Below are 22,814 nucleotides of genomic sequence, written 5' to 3'. Positions count from 1 at the left end.
TCCATGTAAAATGACCTCTCAATAAGGGATATTGGTTATCCGGATATTTATAGTTGGACTAGATGGTACATGAGTTTACGTAAGAGCACGGGTGTTGGTCTAGTTTACATATTGATAGTTACTAAAAATCTATATTTCTATTAAACCTTCATGCTTGGGATAGGTTTCTAGTTGTTTCATTCTTTTTTTTTTTTTGGCAGTGTGCATTATATGCAAAGGTTGAGAGTAGGCCCAGTTGGATTATAGCATCTCGGTGTAAATTTTTTGGGTCTGAATAAAACTTTCATTATTAAAAAAACTCATCTTACCTCGAGCATTTATCGACATAAAGAGAACAGCGACGCAAGTAGCAGTAGTTAGAGCAAGTATAATAGTAGGCTACAAGCCGGCTAAATACTGAAAAAGAGATGAGAGAGAGAAGAAGCGGGTTGTAAACTTACAGCCGGCTTAGACACAAGAACCAAGAATTCTGTGATAGAAATAAGTGGGCCCTATATTAATTGTAAAGAGCTATTTATTATATGGTTAGGCTGAGAGAAAGCTAGAAATAAGTTTATAGCTAATAGGTCGACTGTATTATTAACCTTGCTGTACCAATGCTGCAAATACTGGATAGTACTGCGATTACGGCGAGCCACGCGCATGCTATAGGTGGACATGTCATTTAAAACGCATGACGGTAGTATGCGCGGTATGCACGGCGTCGCGCGTGTTCGCACGCAGACCGCGAGTTTACCTGTGCGGCCGTGCAGGCCCGCAGCTGTGTTGGGCCGGCCGCACTGCGACTCTGCGACCACATAGCTTGGCTGGCTGCCGCCTGCCGCCGCGGTTCGTCGGTGCCAACGGTGAAAATTTTCATGCCATGCTAGCTCAACGTGCTGCAAAACAAGAAGGTGAATCCAAGGGCCAAGGCTGGACAATAGTACAGTACGGCGCATGTGAATTGCTGCTGATTTGCTCGACTGAGGCTGTGTCTGTGTGGCTATAATTCCCGGTGTTGTTATCTGATCATTCGCCAATCTCAATGGACCTCCTGTGGAACGCCGTTTTTCACAAGTACACCTACCTCACCAGTCTCCAGCGACCATAAGAAAACCGAACTCTTGTGTTTTTCTTTGTCGAAGTTATATGATTACTACGATTGTGTGGTTTGCTGAGCTTTCTCTAGATACTCTAATTAGTTAAGTTCATCGTTTAGCTTATTTAGGGAATAAATTAAACAACATATTTGTAACTAAAAAATTTCTTAGCGATCTAAAATAAAAACTGAAAAATAAATTACGATAAAAATAAAACCTAAAATTAACTATCAATTTAAGATTGAAAATTTAAATTTTATCTTATAAAAGAAGATAAGGCTGTTTAATTTCATCATGGATGTTGCATTGTTCGCATTTGCCCTCCAATTAATCACTGAAGTGACCACAAGCTCTTTTCTGATCTGACAGATCTATGATTTACACAGTGACCGCACACAAGTCACATTAACTGCGCGGCAACTATTGGAGACATGCATTTTCACGTGAAAAGTAATGGCAAATTTGGGTTGCGGCTAGTTCATTGAACTGAGCCACAGCATCGTACACTCGAGGACACAAATAGCAAAGATAGGACTAACGCCTGATCAAATGATATCTTGATAACATAGTCCTTTTGATTTGTCACCCTACCTAGTACATAGTACGTGTCGAAAGGCTGACGACCCATTCTAAATCATGAGCAGGGCTGAGGCCGTGTTCTTTACTTAATATTCTCTACTCCACTCCTTTTTCTTTTCCGTGCACCCTTCCTAACATATTAAACGGTGTGGTTTTTATAAAATTATTCTATAAAAATATTATACCTATTAAACGGTGTGGTTTTTATAAAATTATTCTATAAAAATATTATTTAAAAAATATTAATTATTTTTTTTAAAAAATAATTAATATTAATTAATCATGTATTAATGAGTCATTTTGTTTTACGTGTGCGAGAGATGAGTTCCAAATCATTGAGAAGAATGACCCTTACTAACTACGAAGAATGGCCCTTACTAACTGGTCACCGGTCACCGAATAATCTACTTTCTTTATCCTATAATATATTAATTTGGTAGTACAAGGGTGTGTTTAGTTCCACATCAAAATTGAAAGTTTGATTGAAATTGGAATGATGTGATAGAAAAGTTGAAAGTTTGTGTGTAGAAAAGTTCAATGTGACGTTTTTGGGTTTAAAGTTTAGAACTAAACTCGGCCCAATTATGAGGTACTTCCTCCGTCCCTAAATATAAGGGATTTTGGTTGGATGTGACGTATCCTAGTACAACGTATCTAGACAGTGTACTAGAATATGTCACATCCAACCAAAATATCTTATATTTAGGGATGGAGGGAGTATATCCATATTAGATTATTCCATTTTGGTCACAATACCGTACTGTCGGTCAGAAAATCCGAATCTTCCTGAGAAGCCGGACATGGATGAACCGATCATCGATGAACTGGTACGACTATTCAGCAGGCAGCACGGGCGAGGAATATGCATAGTGGACAGGACGGTGACGTTGAAGCGAACACCGTAATAGTAGTAGCAGCCCAAGTGCTCAACGTGCTAAACGCTTATACGCACGGCTCGATCGATCACAGGAGAGACGTCGCTCGCTTCCTTAGTTGCCCGGCCTGCCGCGCGGCACGAGATTGAATTGACTGCCGCGTCGTAGTCGGGCGCCGGCCGGCCCGGCCGTCGGTGTCACCGGTCACCCACCTCTCCGCGACGAGGCGTCCGCACGTCGTCGTCTTGCTTGCTCTCGGTGGCGGCGGCTAGCGGCTGTCTCGTCGACCAGTATCCACAACTCGCGCTGCGCAGGCGAGGCCGTGAGGGGGAATTGCCCGCAGAAACTCTGGTGTTTGTTGAATCGCACGCGGCGCGCGCACCACGTAACGCCCGTGATTTCCAACCTCCAGCGCGCGCCGTCGTCGTCGGCTCGCCATCAAGGGGATCGTGGATCGATCGATCGGTCAGCCGTTTCGCTCGAAGGCGCGCGCGCAAAAAGTAGCGGCGTTTTGCGTGCAACGCCCCAGCAAGCGATCCGCGACCGCCCGCCGATCGATCGATTTTTCCACCCGGGCGTGCGTGCGTGAGTATGCATATCGACTGCGTGCAACGCAACGCGACGACAAGGATGGTGTCGTCGCATACTCGGTTCGTCCACGAACTGGAAATCATCACTCTGATTTAATTATTGTACAGTATATATAGACTATAACAAAATGACAATTTTCTTGTTGGGACCGGGGACCCACCCTATGAGGCCGCCGCGAGGGGGGATCTCACCCGCGGGCGAGCGGTGTCGAGCGGGGATAAAAATTGACCTACTGGTGAGGTGACCCACGAGGCTCTGGAGTTATGAGTTACTCCCTCCGTTTCAGGTTACAAGATATTTTGACTTTGATCAAAATCAAATTGCTTTAATTTTAAATAAGTTTGTAGAGAAAAATAGTAACATTTTTAACTCAAGACAAATTTATTATGAAAATATATTCTGTCGAGGAGTGATCCTCTCTAGCGGGTGATCGAGAGATCCCTCTTTTGTGAGTTCGGCCGGGGGAAAGGCTCGCTTGTTGAGATCGTGTATCCGCCTGGAGTGTTTCGAGATCACACACGGGCGCCAAGATTATACAGGTTCGGGCCGCTATGGAGCGTAATACCCTACTCCTGTGTGTGGAACTTATCATTGAGTGTTACCCAAAATCCCCCTGGAGAGCACTCTCGATCCTCCTTTTATAGTTCAAGGGGATCCCACATGCGCCGCCTCTACCCACTCTTTCACGGGAGGGGGACCCACTCTACTCAGACCGGACCACGATCTGTGCCTTCGCCTGGAAGCTAAGCAGTCGTCCGTCCTCGAGTGGACCCCAGCGCCGCCCGCCGCCTGACACGGGGGACAGCCCCGTCACTCCCTCTTAAATGAACGAAGACTTGTGGCGGTCCTTCTCACATGGAGGGAGCTCTGAATGACGCTTCGATAGGATAGGGCATACCCGCCCCCACTCCGTTGGGTACAGGATGGAACATGGGGGCACAGCCGCCCGTCCGATCAAATGTGACCGGTGACAGGCCAGTCACAGTCTGGTCACGCCCGATTGACGTGGGTTAATTGGGCAGCACCGCACGACCGCCCTTACCGCATTAAATGCGGTGAGAGACGGTTGGGGCGCCACGCATTGATGGCGGTTCAGCCTGAGTCTCCGCCCTGCTCGCTCCCCTCGCCACGTGGCAGCCGGGCGAGGGCCTCGGGGCGAGGCAGCGCGAGGGCCCGAGGGGTGTGACGTGGCACCCCGAGACTCCCTGGCTGCTTCTGCGTATTCCGAGATGTGGGGGGAGGGCCAGGCTGTAGGGCCACGTGGCTGGACGGGAAGGTAACTCCCCCGTACTCCGCATACCCCCGGGCCCATATTATCGACATATTCAATTATTGATTTGATGAAACTAATTTAGTATTATAAATATTACTATATTTATCTATAAACTTAGTCAAAACTGAAACAATTTGATTTTGACCATAGTTAAAACGTCTTATAACTTGAAACGAAAGAAGTACATGTCAAAAGATATAGCATATTCTAAGACCCATCTGGCCAATTTAATGAAGGACTATATAAGCAAAACCCTAGTTTTCCCAAATCCTTGCCCAGCCGCCACTCACATCTCTTCTCACGTCTATCTCCCTCTTCGGTCTCAGTATGCCGCCTCGAGACAACGCCGTCTCTTTGCTACCGTCTCTAGCTGGTATTGCCTCTTCGCCACCTTCTCACGGCACACCGCACCTGGCCAGTGTCCTCTTGTCGCGGTGTGCTGCCTACAACTGTCCTAATCGACGCTTCGCAGTTGCTGTCCATCCGAACGGTGTTGGGCTCTGCTCACCCGTCCACCCGATTTACTGACTGGGACCGAAGACGGGGAAGAATGCAGGGAGCGGGGGCGGGGGTGGGGGCGTCCTGTCCAGGCTGCCCCGCCACCCCATTGCCACCCCTAAGTGAGATTCACGTGTGCTTTCCCACGAACTGCTTCAGCTAGGAAATAACAATGCAGATGTCGTCACCCGGGGTTACCCAACAGTATAGTGGTCACCCGCAGCCGCACAACGCATGGATCAAGACTGGAAGATAGATAGGCAGGCGCAGGCACACGTGATGCAATGACTCGGCAATAATCGCACGGACGGTTGTAGCCAGCCAGCCGGTAGGTCGGACCTGTCACGGCCGGGCCGGGGTTTGGTCCGGTCAATGCATGCGTGCATGCATGGCTGTGGTGACACCTTCGCGATTAAGAGAGTTAAATCCTCGGATATCGATCGATCGACGTCGCTCGTTGCGTCCGCTCTTGCGTCATGATCGATTATTCCGGCCTAGACACAGCACCATGGATATCTTCCGTGGATATGCCTATCTGACCCAGTGACCACATTAGCCGATCTCGTTGACCACAGTGATGTTACTCGTCAGAACTTTTAAATTGTTGATCGAGAATCAAATTCTACTCATGCCCTTTCACATTACTTAACTTTCTAATTTTATTATTAGTCAAATTAATTTTCTATGTTTATTATTAATTTCTAAGAACTCATATAGTTCAACATCATAAGATTTACGTTATTCATGTTATTGAACTACATGAATTTAACAAGTTAATGATCAAAGACATAGATATAAATATTTGACTTATAACAAAGCTAGAATGGCAAGTACACAATCTAATTATACTGTTGATCTTAGGCTTTTTCCCATTGTTTTTCTTTTTCTTTTTTTGAGCTTTGGCTTTTGGATCGCCAAAAATCAGAGCATTCTTACCATAAAATTATTATTTTTTGTTACATCGTTTGCTTTTCTCGACTTATAAGCCGTGGCTCAACCAATGGGATTGGATTAGTCTCTTCATCTATGAAGATATTAAACTTTAAATTGAGAGTAATTTTATAGTTATTGAGGAGGTACAAAAAATTTAGTGTAAAATTTAGTACCTCATAGTATCTAGGTACCAAATGTACAATAGAAAAAGTGGCACCTCATGGTACCTTCTCAAGTACCGTAAAATTGCTCTTAAATTGATGTAAACTCTAAAGTTGAGAAATCACTTATTGTACACTTATTGTAGATAGTACAACGATCGAGAGGTATTTCAAAAATAAAGTAATACCTTATATTTTATGATTAAAATGACAGAGAATCACATGTATTAAATGTTTCATATATAAAACCCCACCCTTATTTAAATCAAAATTAAATTTATCATATCTGAATTATTATTATTTTTAACTAGCCAAGAGTTAAACCAATAGCCTCAGTCAAGAAATAAAAAAAAATCATATATGTTGTATTTTAAAAGTTTAAGTAAAAATATACTCAACATGTATACCTAATGTTATATGATACTTTGAACCATTATATCTAAGATTACGTACCACTGGTCATAGTATATGTTTTTTTTTGAAAGGATATCATAGTATATGTTATGCAGCTTTAACAACAAAACATAGGTTTATCTCACAACTTGTTTGTGACGATACTTTAGTTAAGTAATATAATCCCTGTTCCCTGTATTAAAAAAAACTATCAAACATAGGTTGATTGAAATTTACTTGAAGTAATTAATATGTTGATTAGCTCCCTGGCCTTTACACATACTCCCTCCGTCCCACAAAAATTACATTCATAGCATCCCAAGGTGGAATTGGTGGAGATGGAGAATGACTAAAATGCCCTTAATCATTGAAAAAAAAAGTAAGAGTGATGAGTAGGTAAAGGGTATTGAAGGGGTAAAACTTCTTGTTTTACGTGCTAAGGGTAGGTATAGAATGGTAGAAGTTGGTTTTTTGTGGGACAAAATTCAAACTCTAGTATTTGATTTTTTTTTTGGGGGGGACGGAGGGAGTAGTAACCAATAGTCGAAGGAAAAAGTACGAATTACCCCCTGGACTATTGCTGTCGACTGAATTACACCCCTAAACCACAAAACCAGACATTCTTTGCCCCCTAATTATGCAAACCAAACAAATAACCCCCTAGCAGGAGGCAGCAGGAAGGGCTCGAGCCCATGTGGGCATAGTTGCGAGCGGTGATAGAGGCGGCAGGCGACGCGCGAGGCGGCAGGTGGCGGGTCGGAGGGCAGTGCAATAGACGGTGATGGCGCATATTCGGGCGACATCGACGCCTTTGAGGGCGACGGGGCGAGCTCCGCTTCCACCACCGGCAGCCTAGGTGAGCTCCGCTTCAGTCACCGGCCACCCGGGCGAGCTCCGCTGGCCTCCACCCACCTCGCTCGAGAAGGCATTGCCGACGTAGGTGTTGCCCCTCTTTGCGTCGCCTTGCTCCCATCGGAGAGATTGATGGTGGCGGTGGAGAAAGGACGTGGCTACGGCGTTGGCATGGTTACCGAGCTCACGCTCGAGACTGCCGCCGCTACCACTAGCTGAAGTTCCCCACCTCGAAGCAAGTCCGGCCGCCGTCCACATCCCACCCTCGCATTCGGCTGCCTCCCTCATGCTGAGCCCTGCCTTCTTCGCTGGCCGACGCCACCATTCCCATTGAGGAGAGAGCGGAGAGAGAGGAAAGAGAGGATATTGGAGAGAGAGGGAGAGAAGAAAGAAAATGACAGATGGGACCTATAATTGACTATTATTATTTTTGTTGACTGTATTGCCACGTTGACGCCATGTGTGCAAGCTCTTGGTTAAAACCACCCAAAACAGTTCTAGGGGGGATAATTTATCCGGTTAGAAGTTCGTGGTTAAAAATATATGGTATTTGAGTTTAGGGGGTAATTTGATCGACCTTGATAGTTTAAGGGAGTAATTTATATTTTTTCTTTAGTGGGTTTCTTTTTTATTAATGTTCATATTTTTTCTGTGTGAATTAACTCTCCTGAGGAATTCAATAGTGCATCTTAACTAGAAAGATGAACGTTGCTGCTAATTAACTGCCAGTTGGAGGCACTGCCCAGGGCCCACCTAGCTAGCCTGTGTATATTAAGCTCCATTCCAACGTTAGTGGCCGACTAGAAAAGGGAGGATTAAAATCTTGTACGGGGTCAAGCGGTAGACATGCATGTGGGTTTATGCCTTCATCCACCTCGATTAACAAATCAATAATTCCTTTTGATGTTGAAGAAAACAATACTTGATCAAGAAGTTTCTGCCTTGTGCACCACTAGGGTTAACTGATGCCAGCTACCCTAAAATATTACTACTTTTGGCTCACGCTTGTTTGGGATGTAAATCCCTTTTGCATGATTCTGTCACTGTAAATTCAGCTAACCAGAAGACAACTAATCGTCTTGCCACCAACCGTAAATTAGCCTCTTCACACACTGTCGTGTCATGCCAATAAAGTTTTCCAGTGATCATTCCAGTTGTGTGGTAACACAACTAAACTTTTCAATTAAAGCTCCAACCAGAGACCTGCAGTAGTGCTAATTTTTTCCCCAGGGAAGCAGACAAAACAAGCCGGCCATCGCTCTCATCGCAGCCGCCGTCCGTCCCTTTTTGGGCTGATTTTTCATACCATATACCATAGTCTACCACCGGAGGAATGGAAAAATAAATCGGCTGTCGACATGACGCAGCATATTTAGGGCTTGTTTAGGTCCTGTTTAGTTCACACCAAACTTCCCCCAAACTCTCAACTTTACATCATATCACATCACATCCAAAACTTTCCTACTCATATAAACTTCTAACTTTTTTTTCCAAACTATCAACTTTCCCCAAACTTCTCTCCAATTTCAGGAACTAAACATAGCCATAGAAAGAAAATTTGTAGGTGTCACATCGGATATTTGACCGGATAACGGAGGAGGTTTCCGGACACGAATAAAAAAACTAATTTCATAACTCGCCTGGAAACCGCGAGACGAATCTTTTGAGCCTAATTAATCTATAATTAGCCATAAGTGGGATTAGTTAGGCTCAAAAGATTCCTCTCAACGTTTCCCTCTAACATATTTTCAAAGATTCGATATAATGTTTTTGGAAAAAAAAAGTTTGGGGAACTAAACTAGGTCTTAGCCATCTTACGTTGTGTCCATAGTGCTATTTCTTCCGGCCTAAAAAAGATAGTATTTTCTGCGTTTAAAATTTAATATAATGTAGAACTTCTCCATTACTATCACTACTACCTCAGGTTCTCAACTTAACCAACTATAATCATCTCTAATTTAAATTTTTATCAGGTCACTTATCTTAATTATCTGTAATTTAATTTAATTTTTCTTTACACCCGTAGAAAACTCTAAACGCTTGTATTCTAGGACGAAAACATGGCACTATGGCGTACCAACCACCTGTGGATTTGTTCGCCACCTTCGCCGTACGTTGCGGCTCGCATCGCACCCACACCCGACCCAGGCAGCGGCTGGTTCACTGCATCTGGATGGATAGGCATCATCGATGTCCAGCCAGCCACGTGCAGAATGGCAGCATAAAAAATATTTTTTTCCTTTTTAATTTTACTGACGGCGAGAGGGTTAGAGGAGATGCACCTACTCTCTCTCGTTGGCTGCGAAGCGAAGTGATTCTGTGATAAAAAGTGAGAAATCGTGGTGGTGCCATGCAAGTATGAACGGTCCATAGTTTGGAGGCGAATGGAAACGATACCCTTCTGAATTTGCTGAGTGATATTCGAAGCATATCCTCGTGTGTCGATCGGTAGATGGATCGATATGGAAGCTACAGTTGGGCAGTACAGCCTCCCTGTGGAATCAGTTAGAGCGATCAGTGATGCTACTAGTATGTGACAGCCTGACAGGGACACATAGAACCATGAATGCTACGGAGATTAGTAAAGGGAACACGCGGCCGGCTTGCATTAAGCTCCTTGTGTTAAAGCTGTCAGATTCTTGGATATCACGTTAGGCAGCGCCGGGGGATTGAAAGCATCCGGTAATTGGCAACTTTGAATGCATCGTTTCAGAGACAGACCGATCGACAGTGATCCGGGCCCCCCCAAGTGTCCGCTCAATTGCTTTCCTTTCATTTCGTGCGCGCGAGTTTTCCTCTTAGCGTAGGCCCCTGCAAGTGAAAGAAAAATCCAAGCCAAGACGCCGTCCAATACTCCAATTGACAGGCAAATGAAATGAATAGTTCTAGAGAAACTACCAAATCCACATCCTAAAAACCGAATTCCATATGCGTCGACAACGCAGGCAGGAATTTCCTGGGCACCGCCTGCCTACACAACGACTGGTGACTGACTGACTGCATGCAAGGCGCAACCGATGCAGAGAAAGAAGCAGAGCAAAATTCGCACGTGGTGCAGCAGGTGAAAGCTTAAGCACGCACGCCGGGCGATTACGACGCCGGAGTCCACGAAACAATCGGGGGCAGATATGTGTGTGTGCGCAAAAACAGTCAAAAACATCGAGTTGTTGTTGTCTTGGCGATGCTGCACTGCACGCACAGCCATCCACAAGCCATGAGCCGGCGCGAGATTACAATATTTTTTCTTCGCGGAAGATCTATCTCTCGCTCGCTAGCTTGTCTGTCTTTTGACTCTTCTGTTTCCATGAGGCTTTCGCCCTTTGAGAGAGGTCAAGCTATTTTCTACGCGCGAGAACCTTCGTCGTAGTAGCCGCGAGCGCACATCCTCATCCGGCGAGGTCCAGGAGGGGACAGGGCCGGGCCCACCTGCAGCCCACGTTCCGGAGGAGCCACCCCCATATATAGCCGCGACCTCGTGTCCGAGGCCACGAACCGACTTGGTCGCCACGGAAGCGCAGCATCAACAAAGGCAGCAGCAGCAGCAGCAGCAGCAGCAGCGTTGGTGGTGGTGGTGTGTCATCACCAACATTTTCACGAGAGGAGAAGGATGGAAATGGCGGCGGCGGTTGGGGGCAGCGGGAGGAGGGACGCGGAGGCGGAGCTGAACCTGCCGCCGGGCTTCCGTTTCCACCCGACCGACGAGGAGCTCGTGGTGCACTACCTCTGCCGCAAGGTTGCCCGGCAGCCGCTCCCCGTCCCAATCATCGCCGAGGTCGACCTCTACAAGCTCGACCCCTGGGATCTCCCTGGTACGTACGCCTCTTCTTTTCTTGGTACTCTCCGTCGATCTGTTCATCCATTGGTTTGGTTTTGTGTCTGATGTTTGTGTGGTTTTGTGTGTGCGCAGAGAAGGCGTTGTTCGGGAGGAAAGAGTGGTACTTCTTCACGCCGAGGGACCGGAAGTACCCGAACGGGTCGAGGCCGAACCGCGCAGCGGGGAGAGGGTACTGGAAGGCGACGGGAGCCGACAAGCCGGTGGCGCCCAAGGGGAGCGCGAGGACGGTGGGGATCAAGAAGGCGCTCGTGTTCTACTCCGGGAAGGCGCCGAGGGGGGTCAAGACGGACTGGATCATGCACGAGTACCGCCTCGCCGACGCCGACCGCGCCCCGGGCGGCAAGAAGGGCTCACAGAAGGTAGGCGTCGTGACGACGCGTACTCCGACGCATTCGATTGGTGATGATGTTGAACTGATTGATGCTGATGTCGATCTCGCCGTGTTTTGTTCCTCTGCAGCTGGACGAGTGGGTGCTGTGCCGGCTGTACAACAAGAAGAACAACTGGGAGAAGGTGAAGCTGGAGCAGCAGGACGTGGCCTCCGTGGCGGCGGCGGCGCCGCGCAACCACCACCATCAGAACGGCGAGGTCATGGACGCGGCGGCGGCTGACACCATGTCCGACAGCTTCCAGACGCACGACTCCGACATCGACAACGCCTCCGCCGGCCTGCGGCACGGTGGCTGCGGCGGCGGCGGCTTCGGCGACGTGGCGCCGCCGAGGAATGGGTTCGTGACGGTGAAGGAGGACAACGACTGGTTCACCGGCCTCAACTTCGACGAGCTGCAGCCGCCGTACATGATGAACCTGCAGCACATGCAGATGCAGATGGTGAATCCGGCGGCGCCAGGGCACGACGGCGGCTACTTGCAGTCCATCAGCTCGCCGCAGATGAAGATGTGGCAGACAATCCTGCCACCATTCTGAGATGGATGGAGCAAGAAAAAGGTTGCTGTAGATAAAGGGCGGAAATAGGAGTGATGGCTAGAAAATTATTAGATTTACTAGAACGAAAATGATTAGAAATCTGGCAAGCATGATTCTGCAAATGTGGTGGTAGATGCTTGCAGTATGTAATTCATTTGTTCAGTATATGCATTTGGTAATCTGCAAAACATCTCCTTTTGTTCTCATATCCTAAGCGAAACATATATGATTTTATCCTTCATTAGTCTGAATTCTGAAATATATGCTTGATGGTTTTAAATGTTTTATCCTAAGTATTTTATATTTTCATCTTTTCACTTATTTTTTTTTTTAAAAAAACAAAAGGTTTGGTTCTTTATCCAAATTGTGGTACAGGGGTTTCAGATATTGATGGAATGGCAACATCCATTGCATAGGCAAACGGAATGCGACCATGCATCAATTGATTAAAGTAAGACGTAGGCATGCACTATGTCAGTCGCATCATGACTCATTTGAGTTAGCGACACTAGCTTGCAACTATAGATAGATACCATGAAAAAGACACTGAACAGAATCACGGCAACCATGACTGCGAGTTGCACACAGAAAGTGAGCCCTTCTCTTTTCCCCAGAAATGTATCTGTTAATATGTCATCGTCTCTACAGATAGTAAAATTTTAAAGCAACTTGCATCTGGTTGAGAGATAATGCCGTCATCTAGAGAGCATATCAAAGAGCTCAGGGTGGGGGAAGATATATATGGCAGAATAAGCCACTTGCAGGCAGCATGAGTATATCCTACAGAATGTGATACATAGGTCTTCAGGTGTACAAGGATAAGGTGTTTGACCAATACCATATATTATCATCAGTGTGGTTGAAGCAACTTACAAGTTGGCATTATTTTAGGCCACAAAGTAGACAGATTGGATTAATATGGAGTTCAGGTATGCTCTCACCTTGTAATGATTTAATAATGTAATGATTAGTACCAGGCTAGTGGTAATCCATCCCAGCTTCAAATCCAATGTGCTATCATAGGAAGATTCTTCATATTCACGGCACTAAAATAGTACCATCAGAAAAGGTGCGATTTAGAGCTGCATCATCAAGAAGAAAATATATCATACAAATGAACATTGTAGGTTCTACACAATGTTGAGAACAGTAAAAACTATTACATGGTTGTTTCAGAATATGCCAGTTCACCCTGGCATGCTAACATTGAAAACAAATACTCCATATGAAATAACATTGATCCATATGAAACGATTTGGATCATGAATATGATGGAAACTGCTCTACTATTTGCACTGACAATTCGGCATGTAAGTCAGGACAAGCTAGAAGGTACAAATAAAGGGATACAGCAAACCAGACATGCTTACTTGTGAAGTGTTTCAGCAAATCATGCATTTAGTAATTACAACCATATCAAGAGAGACCACAATGACTAGGAAAACATACGGCATTCAGCTTCTCTTCTGTTCTCTTTAGCCTGGGAAAGAAATGATTTCTTCAATGTTTCTAGCAGTTCTTCATGAAGAACAAAGCGAATCTTCCTCCCCTACTTCATATCTTTTCATAAATCACTTTTTAAGGGCAATCATCATCCAATCACTTTCGAGGATTTGATCTGAGAGACACAGAACCACCCCTTGAACCCACTGAAGCTGAAGCCTTGGCAAGCTCTCTGCCTGAAAGCCAAGCCTGTATCATTTCTTCAGTCTTCTTCTCAGGTGGAAATCCCTTGGCTTTCATCTCTTCGTAATACTTTGCTGACTCCTCCAGTCTCCCATTAAGGAATAAACCGTGTATCAATACAATATACGCACTCCTATCAGGGCTTAGCCCATTTGCAGGCATTGCACTCCAGAGCTTCTCCACACTGTCATGTTGCCTCCACCGGCAGAATTTCCTGATCAACATAATGAAAGTGTCCATCTCTGGGTCACACTGCAATTCTTTCATCTTATCCAACAGATCAAACACCTCAATGGGGCTTCTAGCCACATCGAGTAACGCATGAAATGTTCTCACTGAAGGTGACAGCCCTCTCCCTAACATGTCATCAAGCATTTTCCTTGCCTCCTGAACCTGACGAGCCTTGCAAAGAGGTCTAATGAGGGAGTTGAAAGTGGCCGTGTCTGGGGCAACCCCCTTCTCCTCCATGCTCCGGACAAGAGCCTTTGCCTCATTCACACACTGTCCCTTGGCGAGAGCGTAGACAACTGCATTGTAGATTTTCCTGTCTGGTATAACACCAGCCTCCTTCATGCGGTTAAAGAGCTTCATGACAGTGTCCAAACTTCCGGCTTTCGAGAAGCACGAAATCATACTCCCATATGATACCACGTCCCTCTTAATACCCTTAATTTCCATGGCATTCCAAAACCTCTTCGCCTCCCGCACACTGCGGACCATGTTGCACCAGCCATTGAGCACAACGTTAAAACTCTTGGTCTCGAAAGGGAACTCCTTCTCGCTGGACAGAAGCAGGTGCTCCGCATCCTGGACGTTCTTGTACCGGCAAAGCGCGGTCAGGAGGCCATGGAACTCTGCGACGCCAGGCCGGAAACCAAGGTTCGGGAGCGCACGGAACGCCGCGACGGCGCCGGCGACGTCCCGTGCAGCGCAGTAGCGCCGGATGAGAAGCATCACCGCGGCCGGAGACGCAAGCGACGAGCGGCGCATTTGGTCGAGCAGGGCGCGTGCGTCGTCGAAGCGGCGGTGCTTCGCGAGGATGGCGAGCATGGAGTGGCACGCGTGCCGCCCTGGCGCGTACCCTGGCTGCGCCGAGGCCCACCGGAACGCGGCGTGCGCCGCGGCGCAGCTGTTGCGGAGGCGGTCCAGCACGGCCACCACGACCGGCTCGGACGCCGTGGCGCCGCACCGCTCCAGGAGGCCCCTGGCCCGCGCGGCGTCCGCATGGAACCCCTCGGCCGCGCCGACGACGGCCTCCACGTCACGCGCGACGTCCGGCGGCAGCTTCTGGAGGTCCGCGAACGAGAAGGGGTCATCCTCCTCGCCATCACCGCCATTGCCGCCGCCGCCGCCGCCGCCGCCATTGCCGATGCCGCCCTGCGAAGTGGAGAGACGCGAACCTTCGCGAAAGAGTAGAGGAAAGCTCCGCGGATCGGTGAATCCGCGGGTGGTGGCGGCGGCGGCGGAGGATCGCGGGATTGCTCTCGCGAGGAGACTCCGCAGCATGGCGGGCGGAGAGGAATCGGGTCGCGAACTTCGCGATTCGTGTGTGTGCGCGACGCGTTTCCGCCTTTTACGTCTGGCTGTTACGCCACGAGTGTAAGCAAAGCGTAAACTGCATTCCCGCCTTGGCGTTTGCTTCGTCTTCCCCGTCGCATTTACGCTGCCGATCCGAGCGCAAGTGCAAGTGCAACCCAAGGTGAGCAAAAACGATGGACTTCCTCTCCAATCTCCAATTCTCCATTGTTGCTTGCTTCACCTTCCACATCGATTGCACTAGCAAGTGACAACTACTAGAGTATAAGAGGGGTATTGTGCTAGGGTTTTGGGGTTTGGGAGGAAGACTAGGTAGTAGGTAACCACGCGTCCTAGCCGTCCATGGCTGGGCTGTCACCTCGCTTCTTGGGGCGCACAAGCCCACCCGTCGATGCGATCGCCGCCCGCCGCCTAGTGGCGCTCCTCCTGGAGCACCAGGACAGGAGGCGCCAGCTCCTGCAGATCCACTCCCAGCTCATTGCCCACCAGGTGTTCGACCGGCGTCCCACGCCGTGGCACGCCCTCCTCAAGGCCTACTCGCATGGCCCTCACCCGCAGGATGCCCTGCAGCTCTTCAGGCACGCGCGGTGGCACGCGGCCGACGACACGTACGCCTTCACGTTTGCCCTCAAGGCCTGCGCTGGCCTGGGGTGGCCGCGGTGTTGCATGCAGCTCCATGGGCTTGTCGTACGGAAGGGGTTCGAGTTCCAGACCTACGTGCATACTGCCCTTGTCAATGTGTATATCTTGTGCGGGTGCCTGGCGGATTCACGGATGGCGTTCGAGGAAATGCCGGTGAAGAACGCGGTTTCTTGGAATGTGGTGATAACAGGCTTTGCTGGATGGGGCGAGGTTGAGTATGCGAGGCTGCTCTTTGAGCGGATGCCTTGTAGGAATGTTGTTTCGTGGAGCGGGATGATAGATGGGTATACGCGTGCTTGTCGCCCTGTCGAGGCAGTTGCTCTTTTCCGCCGCATGATGGCAGAAGGCATTAGTCCAAGCGAGATAACTGTGTTGGCAGTTGTTCCTGCACTATCTAATGTTGGAAAGATTCTTATCGGGGAAGCATTGCATGGCTATTGTGAGAAGGAGGGTCTTGTGTGGGATGTTCGGGTTGGCAATTCACTCATAGACTTGTATGCCAAGATTGGGTCTATTCAGAATTCGCTAAGGGTGTTTGATGAAATGCTGGACAGAAGGAACTTGGTGTCATGGACATCAATAATTTCAGGTTTTGCAATGCATGGGTTGTCAGTTAAGGCAGTCGAACTGTTTGCCGATATGAGAAGAGCTGGAATCAGACCTAACAGAATAACCTTCTTGAGTGTCCTCCATGCTTGTAGCCATGGAGGGCTGGTAGAGCAAGGAGTTGCATTTTTCAAAAGCATGATTTATGAATACAACATAAATCCAGATGTCAAGCATTTTGGGTGTATCATAGACATGCTAGGTAGGGCTGGACGTTTGCGTGAAGCTGAGCAGATAATAAGAGATTTTCCTGTGGAAGTCAATGCAACTGTCTGGAGGACGCTGTTGGGTTGTTGCAGTAAGTATGGAGAAGTTGAGATGGGAGAGAGGACAATGAAGAAGATATTAGCCTTAGAAAGAGAATTTGGTGGTGATTTTGTGGTTCTATCCAATATGCTTACTGAGCTTCGTAGGTTTAGTGATGCTGAAATAGTACGAAAACTAGTCGATCAGAGGAATTCTGTTAAGGTTCCTGGGCTTGCTTTGGTTGATGGGACTCAGTAGAATTCCTGGGATAAGGACTAAATATTGGAAAGAAACTCTCTCAATTGAGTCGGGAGTTTTCCGTTGCAATCTTAGAATTACCTCCCTATGTTATACCAACTGTGATTAAAGATCTTTCATATTAAGGTTGGGTTCATTGCATTCTTTGACCTTTTTATTTTCCATGAAAGTTAATAAAATTAAAATGACAGTTTATTTGTCTGTCAGTGCTAAATTGATCACCATTAATGATATAAGCTTGTATCCAAATTCCCATAACCTCTATATTCACTGGTTGATAAACTCTTTTAATAAGCTTCAACGGCATGCTGTATTGTTCATTTGTCCCACAATCAAGGACTAATTCTTTCAGTCCTTTTTTTGATGGAAAAACTTCTTTACTCATCTTGCTAATACCTTGCAGGAAGCAGATGTACTGAACTATATCCAGTCCTTGCTCATCCTTAACTAGCTCATTGTTTATGGAACAATTCAGTCATTTTTCAACATTGTAAGGATGGAAGCCATAAAAAGGCTTCATGCCTATTACATCGTTTCTGGGCTGTACAATTGCCATTATGCAATGTCTAAGGTTCTCAGATCCTATGCCATTCTCCAACCAGATTTGGTTTTTGCTCATAAAGTGTTTGATCAGATTGAAGCACCAACCACTTTTCTTTGGAATATCCTAATTAGAGGGCTTGCTCAAAGTGATGCACCGGCAGATGCCATTGCTTTCTACAAGAAGGCACAAGGAGGAGGAATGGTGCCAGACAACCTGACATTTCCATTCATACTAAAGGCCTGTGCTAGAATCAATGCTCTCAATGAAGGGGAACAGATGCACAACCATATAACAAAACTTGGTCTTCTTTCAGATATCTTTGTTAGCAATTCGTTGATTCATCTATATGCTGCCTGTGGTAATCTTTGTTATGCAAGATCTGTTTTTGATGAGATGGTAGTTAAGGATGTTGTATCCTGGAATTCGCTGATCTGTGGATATAGCCAGTGCAATAGATTTAAAGATATTTTGGCACTGTTCAAGTTAATGCAGAATGAAGGAGTGAAAGCTGATAAGGTTACAATGATCAAGGTTGTTTCTGCGTGTACTCGTTTAGGAGATTATAGCATGGCAGATTACATGGTCAGGTACATAGAGGATTATTGCATTGAGGTGGATGTTTACTTGGGCAATACATTGGTAGATTACTTTGGAAGACGTGGACAGTTACAATCAGCTGAAAAGGTGTTCTTTAACATGAAGGTTAGGAACATTGTAACAATGAATGCAATGATCGCTGCATATGCAAAAGGACAAGATATAGTTTCAGCAAGGAAAATATTCGATCAAATTCCTAAGAAAGATTTGATTTCATGGAGTTCTATGATATCTGGATATTCACAAGCTAATCACTTCTCTGATGCTCTTGAGATCTTCAGGCAAATGCAGAGAGCCAAGGTGAAACCAGATGCCATTGTGATTGCCAGTGTAGTGTCTTCTTGCGCACATTTGGGTGCACTTGATCTTGGTAAGTGGGTTCATGAGTACGTGAGGAGAAACAACATCAAAGCTGACACCATTATGGAGAATTCTCTGATTGACATGTATATGAAATGTGGAAGTGCCAAGGAAGCATTGCAAGTGTTCAAAGAAATGAAGGAGAAGGACACCTTGTCATGGAACTCAATCATAATTGGGCTAGCAAACAATGGCTTCGAGAAGGAATCTCTGAATTTGTTTCAAGCTATGCTTACTGAAGGATTCAGACCAAATGGAGTCACTTTCCTTGGTGTACTGATCGCTTGCGCGAACGCTAAGCTTGTTGAGGAAGGGCTTGACCACTTCGAAAGCATGAAAAGACTTTACAGCTTAGAACCCCAGATGAAGCATTACGGCTGTGTTGTTGATCTCCTCGGCCGTGCTGGTCAGTTGGAGAAGGCACTGAGATTCATCACTGAGATGCCCATAGATCCTGACCCTGTTGTTTGGAGGATACTTCTGGGATCATGCAATACGCATGGTGATGTAGCCATTGCAGAGATCGTCACCAAGAAGCTCAATGAGTTAGAGCCCAGCAACAGCGGAAACTATACTCTGTTAAGCAATGCATATGCGAGTGCTCATAGATGGAGCGAAGCTATGAACGTCAGGCAATGTATGGCTGATACTGATGTGAGGAAATCTCCTGGATGCAGTGCTGTTGAAGCGGCTTAATCCGGCGAACACGTAGGTTCGTGACTAGCAAAGACATACATTGCATCATACTGTCAATCTGTGTGAATATAGATGTTCAGGCCTAGTTGTCAACTTTTCTGAGGAAATTTATCATACTTCTGTCATTTCAGCCTTTATTACTGATTAAATCGAAGTATAGAAAGATGTCTTAAGGTGTAGATGAAAATCGAAGTAAAGATGTCTTGGGCGTAGATTATTATGTTACTGCAATGTTTCCTACTACAAATAACTGCCGTCTTCACCACATTTTATTCGGGAGAAAAAAATGGAAGTATACAAAGATGTCTTAATGTGTAGATAAAAATCTAAGTAAAGATGTCTTGGGCGTAGATTATTACTAGGTTACTGCAATGTTAAATACTAAAAATAATTGCCGTCTTCACATTTTATTCGGGAGAAAAAAATCATATGCCTGCTGTTTGTTCGCTTCAAACATCTTAATAAATCATATGCCTGTATATTAAATAAAAAGGAGGGTATCGATAGTTACGTCTTTAGCGATGGCACCTGCCACCATACGGTGTAAGAACATGATAACACACTGACTGATTGAAACATCAAAACAGATGGCAAATAAATTAAGGCCATCAAACTCACTGCGCAATTGTCAATGCAGAAAACTTGATAATTTTATAATAGCCAAACATAAGTGCAATTGTAAATTGACTAACAAAATACCCGAAGCATTCAGGACAAGTCATCTCACAGAAAAAGGTGAAAATTCAAGACGGCAGGCTAACTTGACCAAGGTACTGTTTCTACGATATGGCCGGAGAGAAGGCTAAGCCAGAAGAACTCTCCCTATGATGCAAGAGACTTTCAGCGCTTCCCACCACCGCCGCCAATCTTAGGACCTTTAGCACCCCTCTGGGTAGCACCACCCTTCGACTGTGTCTTCTGAGATTTTGCCACCTCTGCCTTCTTTGCCTTTTTCTCATCCTTGGTTTTCTTGATGCGCTCCTTGATCTCACTGTTATAAACATATCAAAAGCACACATTAGTTTGAATCTGAGAGCAAAAAATTGCATGGCCCAAAATATTCAGGGGGCAAAAGGAAGCACCCGAAGCTAATTGATCAAACTATAGCATGCAAGCATGCACTAAACAATGCACAATTAAGTTCAGAATCATTCAACAATAGTGGTCTTAAGAAAAATAAATCTGCTGAAATGAAGGAGCAACAGCTATTACATGAAAATGAACAAATGTGGGCAGCAGCTAAAATCAGCCATTTCAGCTTTACCAACATAAATAATATTCAAGTTCAAAAAACAATTTAAATGGATATGTAAATGCAGACCAATAGCCTAGAAAGGTGGAAAATGTACCGGAGAGCCGCTTCTCTGGCTGCATCACGGACTTCAGGTTTCTCACTCCTCTTCTTTTGGATAACTTCCAGTGTAGCACCAACAATTGACCGTGAGTATGGCTTCTTGGTGGTGCGACGCCTCTTCTTGACAGCTTCAGCATGAATGTCCTACAGTGCAACGTTGAAATTCAGAAAAATAGCAGCAAGGGCATGATATAAGGCAGCAATTCCAGCCAGTTGCTGCAGAAAACTCGGATAACTGCACATGAGCATACACATGAACAAAGGGTGGATAGATGTACTTGGATAACTGCATATCATGTGGCTCAAGGATACAACATATGCATGTATCCATAAGATATTCACAATTGCAATGACGTGCAATATACAGGCTTGCTACCCAAGAAATTGTGTCCAGCAAAAAGACATTATGATATACAGAATCAAACTTCACATTTCCACTTGGAACAATCGTGTTGTTTATGGAACTCTAGACACTGTGCTTGCCACACTAAATAAATTCATGCAAACCATCAAAATAAACATGTTATTTATATTACGTAAGCACAGAAATAGGGGAATTTGTTGATTGCATGGGCAGAGAATGCCAATATATGAATGAATCTGATGAAAATGTTGCACCTTCTTGTGCTGCTTCCTGTACATAGCTGTCCAGGTAAGCTTGGCAGGCTTCAGGCGGTTGTGGAAGTAGCGCTTGCATTTCGAGTTGGCAAACAGAAAAACCTGCAGAAGAGAACACTTGAAATTGTATGCAAAAGACCCCCTAACTTAATCATAGATTGGACTTTCAAACTTCAATGGACAAAGAGGGTTACCTGGGAATCAGCACGAATGAACCTGATACCCTTGCCTGGGTATATCTTCTGCCCACTAAAACGGCAAAGTTCAGTCCTGTAAAACCAAGAAAACAACACGTTAAAGACCATCATGGTGAGATCTTATTTTGAAAAAGATCAAAAGGCATCAACTAAACATAACAAAATCGTTAGGTACAGGAACTTACTTCAGAACCATCTTTTCAGACTTGGGAAACTTTCACAATGTCCTGCCTGGATTCCACAAGCAAAAAAACGAAGGAATTAGCACATGCAGCACGATAAAATGAAACATGGAAGCATAATCAACAATATAAGCACATAAAATTAATGGAGAACATGTAGAAACCAACTCATGGCACAATATGGGGCACGATAAAATGAAACATGGAAGCATAATCAACAATATAAGCACAAAAAATTAATGGAGATCATATAGAAACCAAGAAACTGGGGTGCTACAGTTATAATTCACAAGTCATACTGCACCATTATCTCAGGACAGAAATGGATGATGTTGGGCGACTACTGGCAGCAGAGAGTTGAGTTAAATCTCTGCTGCAAAGCGGGTTCCCGTTTCTATCTTGCACAACAAATAATAGGCTCCCATGCAACCCAGAACATCCATAGTGCCTCAGTACTTGTGCTCTGATTCAGTTAACACTAAAAGTATAAAAGCAACAAGAAAAGGCTGTGTCCAGCATGAACCAGATCACCAGTCAGGCATTTACCCTTCAAGCCAAAGACTGATTGATTGTTGGGTAACTACTAACAGCAGAGACACAAAGAAGTCACTGCTGCAAACTGTGCACCCATGTCCATCTTGCACAGCAATAAGATTAGGCCACCACACGACTTCAGCTAGCATGGTGACCAAGTGCCTGTGCAAGAGAGATCGCGTACAGCAAGCAAATCATTTACGCTTCGGAGAAGAATTCCTAGCGCTTGAACCATGGACACACATGCAGATCACAGGAACAACAAAACATGTACTAACTACTCAAGCACGGGATACGGACGAACACATCCCAATATAGAACGGCAAAACTAAAGAACTGGTTGCTTAGCCTTGGATCAGAAACCAACCAGAACTCGCAAATCCAACGGAAGAACAGGCAAAATCACCGCACGAACTGCTTCCGCACGGACGAATCTACGAGGACGCAGAGGAAGGGCGAGCGAGGGGGAGAAGAATGGGAGATTTACCTTGAAGCGGCGCAGCTGCGGTGGTGGCGGCGGCGGCGGGGGGTGGGAGTAGGGAAATGGGTGTGGCCGCTCGGGTAGGGTTTTGATGACCTCGCAGATGGGCCTTCTGGAATAATGGGCCGTTCCAGAGGAAACCTAGTACTGCTTCTCTCGATACAAAGGCCCACGGCTTACTGGGTCGGCTCTGGAGTTTTTTTCTTTTTTCTCCTTTCGTTTTTCTTTTGACAAACTTCATCGATGCCGGGCTAAGTCAAATTGAATAAATGACGTGATTA

The 22,814-nt window shown here is 45.9% G+C and overlaps 5 protein-coding genes across 7 annotated transcripts; 3 read left to right on the top strand and 2 right to left on the bottom strand.

Annotated features, from left to right (window-relative positions):
* The first annotated feature begins 10,721 nt into the window (after window positions 1–10,721).
* On the top strand, window positions 10,722–12,283 carry LOC4327485 (NAC domain-containing protein 68-like). Its single transcript, NM_001409113.1, has 3 exons — window positions 10,722–11,043; window positions 11,142–11,428; window positions 11,529–12,283. The coding sequence occupies exons 1-3, from the start codon at window positions 10,842–10,844 to the stop codon at window positions 11,994–11,996; spliced, it is 957 nt and encodes a 318-aa protein (NP_001396042.1). The 5' UTR covers window positions 10,722–10,841; the 3' UTR covers window positions 11,997–12,283.
* Window positions 12,284–12,738: 455 nt separating this feature from the next.
* Window positions 12,739–15,229, bottom strand: LOC9267207 (pentatricopeptide repeat-containing protein At5g15010, mitochondrial). 2 transcript variants are annotated; one of them, XM_026022014.2, is made up of 2 exons: window positions 13,367–15,229; window positions 12,739–13,078 (listed from the first exon to the last, which is right to left on the bottom strand). In XM_026022014.2, the coding sequence occupies exon 1, from the start codon at window positions 15,186–15,188 to the stop codon at window positions 13,596–13,598; it is 1,593 nt and encodes a 530-aa protein (XP_025877799.1). In that variant the 5' UTR covers window positions 15,189–15,229; the 3' UTR covers window positions 12,739–13,078; window positions 13,367–13,595. The 2 variants fall into 2 exon arrangements, with proteins under 2 accessions (XP_025877799.1, XP_025877801.1); XM_026022016.2 differs by having other exon boundaries at window positions 13,446–15,229.
* A 95-nt stretch (window positions 15,230–15,324) lies between these two features.
* On the top strand, window positions 15,325–17,517 carry LOC136351053 (pentatricopeptide repeat-containing protein At1g09220, mitochondrial-like). Its single transcript, XM_015765266.3, has 2 exons — window positions 15,325–17,096; window positions 17,374–17,517. The coding sequence occupies exon 1, from the start codon at window positions 15,561–15,563 to the stop codon at window positions 16,968–16,970; it is 1,410 nt and encodes a 469-aa protein (XP_015620752.1). The 5' UTR covers window positions 15,325–15,560; the 3' UTR covers window positions 16,971–17,096; window positions 17,374–17,517.
* LOC4327484 (pentatricopeptide repeat-containing protein At2g22410, mitochondrial) lies at window positions 15,325–19,346 on the top strand. The gene is made up of 2 exons (XM_026022009.2): window positions 15,325–15,381; window positions 17,381–19,346. Exon 2 carries the CDS (start codon window positions 17,467–17,469, stop codon window positions 19,165–19,167), a length of 1,701 nt encoding a protein of 566 aa, XP_025877794.1. The 5' UTR covers window positions 15,325–15,381; window positions 17,381–17,466; the 3' UTR covers window positions 19,168–19,346.
* A 453-nt stretch (window positions 19,347–19,799) lies between these two features.
* LOC4327483 (large ribosomal subunit protein eL24) lies at window positions 19,800–22,583 on the bottom strand. Of its 2 annotated transcripts, none has more exons than XM_026022018.2 (6): window positions 22,420–22,583; window positions 21,522–21,567; window positions 21,334–21,409; window positions 21,140–21,241; window positions 20,517–20,665; window positions 19,800–20,158 (listed from the first exon to the last, which is right to left on the bottom strand). In XM_026022018.2, exons 2-6 carry the CDS (start codon window positions 21,530–21,532, stop codon window positions 20,008–20,010), a joined length of 489 nt encoding a protein of 162 aa, XP_025877803.1. In that variant the 5' UTR covers window positions 21,533–21,567; window positions 22,420–22,583; the 3' UTR covers window positions 19,800–20,007. The 2 variants fall into 2 exon arrangements, with proteins under 2 accessions (XP_025877803.1, XP_015620714.1); XM_015765228.3 differs by having other exon boundaries at window positions 22,540–22,583.
* Window positions 22,584–22,814: the final 231 nt, after the last annotated feature.

The sequence above is a fragment of the Oryza sativa genome, chromosome 1 (genome assembly GCF_034140825.1).
Source record: "Oryza sativa Japonica Group chromosome 1, ASM3414082v1".
Lineage (NCBI taxonomy): Eukaryota > Viridiplantae > Streptophyta > Magnoliopsida > Poales > Poaceae > Oryza > Oryza sativa.
The sequence above is the reverse complement of the archived record's forward strand: the minus strand, read 5'-3'. Positions and strand labels throughout refer to the sequence as shown.

Excerpts from the sequence above, each read along its gene's own strand:
- LOC4327485 (NM_001409113.1), top strand. The coding sequence starts at position 10,842 with ATGGAAATGGCGGCGGCGGTTGGGGGCAGCGGGAGGAGGGACGCGGAG. Across the intron at positions 11,044-11,141 it reads CGACCCCTGGGATCTCCCTG|AGAAGGCGTTGTTCGGGAGG; the intron begins GTACGTACGCCT and ends GTGTGTGCGCAG. Across the intron at positions 11,429-11,528 it reads GCAAGAAGGGCTCACAGAAG|CTGGACGAGTGGGTGCTGTG; the intron begins GTAGGCGTCGTG and ends GTTCCTCTGCAG.
- LOC136351053 (XM_015765266.3), top strand. The coding sequence starts at position 15,561 with ATGGCTGGGCTGTCACCTCGCTTCTTGGGGCGCACAAGCCCACCCGTC.
- LOC4327483 (XM_026022018.2), bottom strand. Across the intron at positions 21,242-21,333 it reads TCATTCGTGCTGATTCCCAG|GTTTTTCTGTTTGCCAACTC; the intron begins GTAACCCTCTTT and ends TCTCTTCTGCAG. Across the intron at positions 20,159-20,516 it reads GCCAGAGAAGCGGCTCTCCG|TGAGATCAAGGAGCGCATCA; the intron begins GTACATTTTCCA and ends TGTTTATAACAG.
- LOC4327484 (XM_026022009.2), top strand. The coding sequence starts at position 17,467 with ATGGAAGCCATAAAAAGGCTTCATGCCTATTACATCGTTTCTGGGCTG.
- LOC9267207 (XM_026022014.2), bottom strand. The coding sequence starts at position 15,188 with ATGCTGCGGAGTCTCCTCGCGAGAGCAATCCCGCGATCCTCCGCCGCC.